Source organism: Medicago sativa, chromosome 2, assembly GCF_051527215.1.
Source record: "Medicago sativa cultivar Bolivia chromosome 2, Bolivia_mono, whole genome shotgun sequence".
NCBI lineage: Eukaryota > Viridiplantae > Streptophyta > Magnoliopsida > Fabales > Fabaceae > Medicago > Medicago sativa.
In genome coordinates, this window is record NC_140750.1 from 17488734 (window position 1) to 17498514 (window position 9781).

At 28.7% G+C, this 9781-nt stretch overlaps 1 protein-coding gene across 1 annotated transcript; it reads left to right on the forward strand.

The window, feature by feature from the left end:
* Positions 1-1041: 1041 nt before the first annotated feature.
* LOC146945097 (berberine bridge enzyme-like 8) lies at positions 1042-3100 on the forward strand. The gene has a single exon (XM_085743462.1). The coding sequence runs from the start codon at positions 1093-1095 to the stop codon at positions 2704-2706; it is 1614 nt and encodes a 537-aa protein (XP_085599588.1). The 5' UTR covers positions 1042-1092; the 3' UTR covers positions 2707-3100.
* The last annotated feature ends 6681 nt before the right edge of the window (positions 3101-9781 follow it).

Below are 9781 nucleotides of genomic sequence, written 5' to 3' on the forward strand. Positions count from 1 at the left end.
AAAGGGGTCTAAATCATATTATTCAAAGACTTTTAGATTTTATGAATTATAATATTTTCAACGTTTATACGCCACTTCCGTCAAAAAAAAACTTTTATACGCCATTATACGCTTTATTTGGCGGCTAATATACATGGTCTTATACATGGTCTTTCCTTATTTATTTATTTTTGGTGACCTTTGGCTTTTCCTTCTCCTTTTGATGTCAACTATGATACTATTTGTTTAATAATAAAATCATGAAGACATATTATAGCCTTGCATTCCTGATGGCAAATTTAACTAGCATTTCTTTTACTCTTGCAGTTATAACTGTGATATTATTTATCTCTAGTAACTAATTATAGTAGATATCTCGTCTATATATATTATATTGCATACATAAAGATTATTTCTCCCTCTTTTAAAAAGTAAAGATGATCTATATTTTGGGCTCAAAGGTAGATTTTTCGTGAAATATAGTGAATTTTATCAACAAATAAAAGGAAGAAGAAAAAAAAGTTATTTTACTAAAAATGATGGAGGTACACTCTGTCATTTTTTGAAGTCAATGTTAATCAGGGAGTACCATTTGTTAAAAATCAAAAGGAAAAATTTTTGAAGATTTTGCCAATTTTTTTAGTAAATAACGTGCAGACGATTTGTTAATTATTTATTAAGTTTTTATAATTGATTTAAGTCACCCTTACATGATCAAATTGTAAAGTAAGGGATACCACACTTGATAAACTCTATTAATAACAATATTTTTATTCTACATTGAGCTTGAGTTTTTCTCGAAAATCATTATTATGTCCGCATATTAATTAGCACACATTGTAATAATATTCACAGATTGACAAATCGTATTTTTGCAAAGTCAAAGAATGACCTAGTTACGTAATCTATTATTTTTCTAAATATTAATTGGTCAAATTATTCAGGTCACCTAAACCATTATCTCCTTTATTCTTTAACAATATAATCATTCTTGAGATCCCTTATAAATTCCACTACATAGCATTCCCAATAGACTCGTTAAATATACATCCTCTTTTCTTTGTTAAATCCTACGATAACACCAACATTAAGAAGAAGAAAAAATAGGCAAATATGAAACTTCTTTCGTTAATATTATCTCTCATTTTAGGGTTACTTTTTCTCCCATTCTTAGCATCAGCTACAAATTCACATCAAAACACATTTCTTCATTGCCTAGTGAACCATTCACAACCATCACACCCAATAACTTCATCAATCTTCACACCAAACAATTCATCATTCTCTTCAGTCTTAAATGCCTACGTAAGAAACCTTCGTTTCAACACATCAACAAGAAGAAAACCCTACCTTATAATAACAGCATTACATGTTTCCCACATACAAGCCTCAATCATTTGTGCTAAACAACACAACTTGCAAATGAAAATTAGAAGTGGTGGACATGATTATGAGGGTGTTTCCTATGTAGCTGAAGTTCCATTTTTCATCTTAGATATGTTCAATCTAAGATCAATTGAAGTTGATGTAGAAAATGAAACAGCTTGGGTTCAAACCGGTGCGCAACTCGGTGAACTTTACTATAGAATTAATGAAAAAAGTGAAGTTCATGGTTTTCCGGCCGGCGTTTGTCCTACCGTTGGTGTTGGAGGACATTTAAGTGGGGGTGGATATGGTAACATGATGAGAAAATATGGTCTTTCAGTTGATAATATTATCGATGCACAAATAATCGACGTTAATGGTAGATTGCTTGATAGAAAATCAATGGGAGAAGATCTTTTTTGGGCTATAAAAGGTGGTGGTGGAGCTAGCTTCGGTGTTGTTCTTTCTTACAAAATCAAGTTAGTTAAAGTTCCTAAGATAGTAACTGTTTTTCAAATTAGGAAAACTTTGGACCAAAATGCAAGTGACATAGTTTATAATTGGCAACATGTAGCACCAACTATTGATAATGACCTATTCATTAGGCTTATTATTGATGTTGTAAATGTTACACAAAATGGTACAGACAATGGTGCAAAGACTATTAGGGCTACTTTTATATCTTTATTCCTTGGTGATTCAAAAACTCTTGTTTCACTAATGAATGAAAAATTTCCTCAATTGGGTTTGAAGGAAAGTGATTGCATTGAAACAAGTTGGCTTCAATCGGTTTTGTTTTGGACCAATATCGATATTACAAAACCGGTCGAGATTTTGCTTGATAGACAACCACAGTCATTGAACTATTTGAAAAGAAAATCAGATTATGTAAAGAAACCGATTTCGAGGAAGGGTTTGGAGGGGATTTGGAAGAAGATGATTGAGTTGGAAGATGCAATATTATATTTCAATCCATATGGTGGAAGAATGGCTGAGATTCCATCAACAGATACACCTTTTCCTCATAGAGCTGGAAATTTATGGAAGGTTCAATATCAAGCAAATTGGAACAAGGCAGGGAAAGATGTTGCTGATCATTACATAGGTTTGACTAGAAAACTTCACAAATATATGACTCCTTTTGTGTCCATGAATCCAAGAGAGGCTTTCTTTAATTATAAGGATCTTGATTTGGGAATTAATCATAATGGTAAGAATAGTTACAATGAAGGAAGAGTTTATGGACTTGAGTATTTTAAGGATAATTTTGATAGATTGGTGGAAATTAAGACTAAAGTTGATCCTCACAATTTCTTTAGGAATGAACAAAGCATACCTACTCTGCCTAGTAGGAAAAGTTAGAATGTAGGTAGTTTGTAATTCCTAGTTAATATTATTTGTTATTCCTAGTTTGGAATAAGTTTGGTTGATTGTAGAAAAAAAATTGGGTGTTGGATGCCGGTTAATTAGTTACTACAGTGTAAGCGAAATATATATTAATGTAAGTTTGTTTGGTTTGATAATGAATAAATTAAATATTTTGCTTATTTTTCAATTTGTAGTTCAATAAGTTGTGCTGAGACACCAGAAAGAATTTCAAAATGAGAATCAAGATTTGAATTCTTTTGCTGGTGGTCGGGGTTCAAATCCCAAATTTGCATATCAACTGAGCTATGCTCACGAGGACCAAAATTTGAATTCTAAATACTAACATAACATACAATAACTAATATTCATAATCCTAAAAAAAATAAAACTGATATTTGTAAAAAAAGATCCCATCTTTATTTTTTAGGGAAAAAAAGATCCCATCTTTGTATAGCTATATATCTTATATTTAAGGGTCATGTTAACTTGTGCCCTTAGGGCACATGTTAAGCAACCTAAATAGAGCAATTTTGCATTGGAAAATACAATATAACAACTTTTAAGAAGTTGAATGGACGCCTTTTGATATGTGTATTTCTATAATGAGTATCTTAACATGTGCCTTGAGGGCACAAGTTAACATTAGCCTATATTTAATTACGAAGCTTTGCTAAAAACTTATTGTTATATTTATACAGGAAAATCTTATTGTTTGAACATTAAAATTTGTATACCGAAAACTTCAATGAGTCTTGGAGATTATTCTAGATGGTGATTTTCGGACTAGATGAATAATATTAGATATGCTACTCTTGCAATTCCAAAAGCACGAACTAATTCTATCAAAAAGAAAGGAAAAAAAAAACACCAACTAGTCATTGAATATTAACATTATCAATATGTTTAGTATAATATTTTAGTATAATATTGGAAGTCAATTTTTGGAAATAAATTGAGCTGGCAAACCCTAATGGTAAATTATTCTTGAGAAATAAATATATATTTTTTTTAATAATTGAGAAATAAATAATTTTGACATCCTTTGCTTGTGGTGAAGTTACAATCAAATAATTGATGTTGCTCGGGAAAAGCTAGGCATACAATAGATAATGTTTTTTGCTTCATTCTTTTAACAAAGGTTGAGAGTAATATATATATATATATATATATATATATATATATATATATATATATATATATATATATATAGGGCCGTTCCAATAAAATTGGAGGCTCGGCTCTAATATTAAAAATGGGCCCTAATAAAAATAATTAATAATAATTTAAACAATTGCAAATTAACAATAAGCATTATTTTGATTTTAATTTGTTTTGTTAAATTTTTGTTGTTGATAGATGTGTATGTTTGACCAAAATTGTCCATTTACTCTTTATTTTTGTCAAATAATAAGTGTTCGATTTAAACCTACATAACAAAAGAAAATATTATCCTACATTCCAACAATTATACTCATACCCCTACAAATAATTGAGGCCCCATAAATTGGAGGCTCGGCTCCGTAGAGTTGCTTGCACATGCCATATATATATATATATATATATATATATATATATATATATATATATATATATATATATATATATATTGGGGCTGCTTACACCCACCTAAAAACACTAAGGTGCAAGTTAGCAAGTTGCACCCACTTATAATTTATTAAAACACACTTTTGTTAATATTCTAATTAATTTTAAATAGAAGGGCAATTTTGTAACTAGCTTAAAAAAGATCCTTAAAAAAGAAACAAAAAAGACAATGACATGCTTAAGGTACAAAACATGTAATAAAGACAAACTTTTAAGGAAACAATATTTAGAATGATGAAAGTGGATATAAATTAGTGAAGGCTAGCAGCCCCATACATACATATATATATATATATATATGTATATATATATATATATATATATGTATATATGTATATATATATATATGTATATATATATATATGTATATATATATATATATATATATATATTTGTGTGTGTGTGTCAACTATCACAATTAACTTGCTGGTTTTGTATAAAAGTTTACTCTTTCGTACAGATTTATTATTTGGTACACCTAGTATCTTACTGGAGTTTCAATTATAACTAGTTACAAACCCGTGCTTCGCACGGGGGTTCAGTAACGTATTTGACAAAATATTATATTGGAAGGATAGATTGTGAAATGACAGATAATTATAAACCATAATACAATATTTAGAGTACTCTTACATTACGGATTACAAAATTAAATCTTTAAAATGGTTTGATCACAAGTAACAAATGAAAACATATTTTGTCAGCTGTAGAAACACTTTTCCAGTAATAATTGATATCTATCTATAAACCAATGAAAACCCTATTACCAAAGCTGCCTGATTTATATCATTTTGACTTTCAGCTTCAACATATATAAATCATTTCACATGATCTACAGCAAAGACAGATATTAACTGCAATTTAGTATCTAGTTCTTTCAGGCGAACAAACTTCTGCATCAGATAGATAGCTGAAAGCCTCTCTACCTAATGTATATCATTTTGTGTTTTTAGCTTCAACGTATATAGATCTTTTCACATTATCTACAGCAAAGGCTAAGGATGTCAATGGATACCCATGGGTACGGATAATATGATACCCGTCCCCGCCCCGTTGGATAAGTATGATACCCGTGCCCGCCCCGTATCCTCGTGGGTACTCACTATACGGGTACCCGTGGGTATTGAGATATCCATGGGTACCCATGGAGTTTTGAATTTATTTATTTTTTGTTACAAATAATAACTTTTTTTAATTACCAAAAAACTTCAACTTTTAAACATCCATACATAATCCACTCAAAATTTCATAAATCATACATAATTCATAGAAAATTCATGATTCTTATATAATCTATATGTTTTATGATGTGAATGAAGTGGAAACGGTGAACTTAATAAGATGAATTAAAAAAATTTAAAATAAAAATAGGTTATTATTGAGGATTTTTAGGTGGGGGGTAAAATTTTCTTCAATAAGGTACCAACTTTAAGTAATAAGATATGATATATAAAGATATATTAGTAATTTACTTAATTTATTATCGGGTATGGGTACCCATAGGTATGGATACAATCCAATCCGTGTCTGTGTCCAGATAATAATGGGTAGTCAAATACCCGTTTATTATACCCGTGGATGCCAGTTTAGCTACCCGCTCCATACCCGTGACGGATTTTACCCACGGGTACCCGTGGGCATGGGTATTTTTGCCACCCCTAGCAAAGGAAGATATTAAATGCAATTTAGTACCACGTATATAAATCCTTTCACATGATCTACAACAAAGGTAGATAGTAACTGTAATTTAGTATCCATTCCTTTCAGGTGAACAAACTTCTGAATCAGACAGATAGTTGAATGCCTCTCTACTTGATTTATATCATTTTGCCTTTCAGTTTCAACGTATATAAATCATTTCACATGATCTACAGCAAAGGTAGATATTAACTGCAATTTAGTATCGAGTCCTTTCATGTGAATTATACGCACTTTTAAAAACTTGTTTTAAAGGAGAGATGTTCAAATTACGGAATATTACCATTCTTAGTAAATTTGAGAATGAAGTTCGCATAATCCAAATATTTGTGATGCATGGTTTAAGGCATGGGGTTCAGTAACGTATTTTGTAAAAAAATTGTTCCGAAGGAAAAATGAACAAATTAATGAATATTGCACAAAAATTAAGAAACTTTATCAAAATATTTATGAAAGCTTTATCAAGAGCAGGAAAACATCATAAATTACATAATAGTTAAAATTATAAAAGTGAGCGCTACTGTCATAGAGTTACCAAAAAGGGATTAACACCAATATTTATATGACACAAAATGAACGAAAGAAACACATTAAACTCTTTAGCGTCTTGTGTAGGAACTTGTTATTAATATTTTGACCGTTAAAAAATAAAAAATCTCTTTGACGTCAAAAAAGTAATATCAACAGAGCAATATTCAGTCTCTTCACATATGCTTAGTAATATTCAGTCTGGAAGATTACATTGAAAGGATAGATGGTAAAATGACGGATAATTGTGAATCATTGTAATATGTCAAAATATAAACCTTAAAAACCATGAACCATCAACTTAGTTTTAAATAGTTAAAAATAAAAAAATTGTAAAATAGTTAAAAGTTTTTAAAAATATAAAAATTTGAAAATATTTAAAAAAATTGGTGAGGTAGCACTCAACCAAGCAACACTAAAAAAATTATATGCATTAGCGTAACAAAAAAACAGACAGACAGACATAAAATATTACTCTAAACGTTAATGTGTGTATATATTCGCGAGGTTGAAGAAAGGAGATAAAAATATTTGGGATCATTAAATGACAGCGTGAATAAAAATATTTGTGACATTGTGATGATTAAGCGATATTGAAATTAAATATATAAGTGATAAAAAGATAATAAAATTCCTTTGAAAAAAGGTAATAAAATTAAATGGAATCTCCGTAAAAAGTTAATGGAACGGTTAAAAAAAATAAAGTTAAATGGAAGAAAAAAACATATTGAAATATAATATTAAAAAATAAAGAAAAAGTTTCCGGCGTGAGTTGAAAAGAGGTGCTTGTGAAATAAATTGTCGAGAAGTAGTTTTTTAAAGTAACATTCAACAGCTTTTGGTCAAAGCTCATTCCATTCAATTTTATGCGTTCAAAAAAGTACTTTTTTTAGTAAGTACTTAATTGATATTGTATTCGGCCTAACTTCTCCTTAAAAATGTAGAGAAGTTTGAAAAAAAGTCGGGTCAAACGATACCTTAATCTCCCACAACGGCAATGTAGAAGCAATTGAATTTGGGAGGAAAAATTGAAAAAATAGTTAAAAATATAAAAATTGGAAAATAATTAAATGTTATTAAAAATATAAAATAATTAAAAAAATTGGTTAGGGGCAAAAATGGAAATTCATAGGTCAAACCTTTAAAAAAAAAAACCCTCCAATAATTGAATTACCAAAATGCCCCTCATAGGGGCAAATTGGTAAATTCAATGGACATTTCCTTTCTTATATATATAAGTAGATAATAAGGAAAATAATAATTGTGCTATAATATATATAAGTGACCTTTTATCAAGGAACATGTTAGTCGTTATGAAACTAATAGATATTGACATTCAAGTTGATTTAACTATTAGCTTCAATCGATGTTAGTACATTTGAGTTTGTTCAAAAGAGAGCTTCAATATGATCAATTGCTATTCAAAGAATATTATAATATGAGAAAGTGCAGGTAAGTGGGATTTTTTTGGGTCTGAAGTATTTATAATGAAACGGAAGGGAACACAAATCAAAAGAAGCTTATTATAAATTATGAATAAATATAGATTGCGTTCTTAATGTGTATATCTTTTTGTATCACTTTAAAAAAAAATCAGTTAATTAAATATATGGTCAGCATGATCACATTTTTTCAGTTGCGTGACCACGTTTAAAAACTGAAAAATATGGTCACACAACTAAAAGATAGAAATTAGTGTGTTATTGCTATATGTTGATTGGATAATAATGCATAAGCAGCCTTTTAAATATAATGAAATGTAAATAGCTTGGATTTAGTCGACATTTTAAGTATACGTGGATAAGTTAGAAAGGGGGTGGCTATAATAGTAGATATGGTTGGAAAATTAAAATTAAGTATGTTTGACTTCTTCCCTAAAAAAAAAAAAAAGTATGTTTGACTTCTCAATAATTTCTACTATGAAAGCCTTCACTTTCTAACATTGGTTTCTATAACTTCTTAAAAAAAAAAAAAAAAAAAATTGGTTACTATAAAATTTTTATTTTTAGTCATCACTTTCGTCACTATTTTTAAGTTAATTCATGTTTATTTTTAAAAACATTGAATTATTTTTTGGTAATGTTTAATACTTTTTTAGCTTGAGTTCAACTAATTTCCCTTAAAAAAAAAAAAAGTATGTTTGACTTCTCAATAATTTCTACTATGAAAGCCTTCACTTTCTAACATTGGTTTCTATAACTTCTTAAAAAAAAAAAAAAAAAAAATTGGTTACTATAAAATTTTTATTTTTAGTCATCACTTTCGTCACTATTTTTAAGTTAATTCATGTTTATTTTTAAAAACATTGAATTATTTTTTGGTAATGTTTAATACTTTTTTAGCTTGAGTTCAACTAATTTCAAGTTCAGAAACTACTCAGTTTAGCTTGTTAAATTTAGCTTGTTTGCTTGAATTAAATCAAAAGTCAATTTTTCCCGACAAATATCAAAATTTTGAAATCTCTTATCTTCTATTTTTCTAAAGGAAACTATTGAATTAAAATAAAAATTGTCGCAGCATGCATAAGGTAATTAAACCATATGGAAACACATAAATTTCACACTTGCATAAACATGTATAGAAATATAGAAAATTAAAATGCAAAATTACACTTGTCATCCTTTAACTCAACTTTAAATAACGATTTATTTATTTTAATCTTTTTTCACGTGATTTGTGTTCTTTTGACTCGTTTGTATATGAATTTTCAAGTATAATATCTAACATTCATATGAAAACATGAGTAAAGACTATATTTGAATTGTAAAAATCCATTTGCAAATTGACCAAAAGGATAAAAAAGGTAGATCTAATATGTGAATTACTTGTTCCCAAATTTTCTCATATATTAGTTGTGAAGGGACAAAAATAAAGAGTTTTTTTAAGATCATGGTTCCTTTTGAGATATAATGTCCTTTTAAAATTAAGAATGATCTTAAGAATATATCATCCTTCGATTTTTGGAGAAGTAAGAAGTTAGAATGGTGGTAACACTATATTAGAGTGGTCATAATACCATATAGTAGAGTTACCACAGTACCATAATTCATTAGTTTCAATATTAAAAGAGTGGTCTTAGTACCATATTAGTTGGTTCAAATCTTTGTGAACCTGTGTGTTTAGCTATTAGCTTCTGCCATTTCTCTATTGTTGTTCTTTTAGAAGTTTCATTGTTAGTTTATTTCATTGAGGATTTGCACAAGTCTTCCTTGCTATATATCTCTGTGATGTATTATTT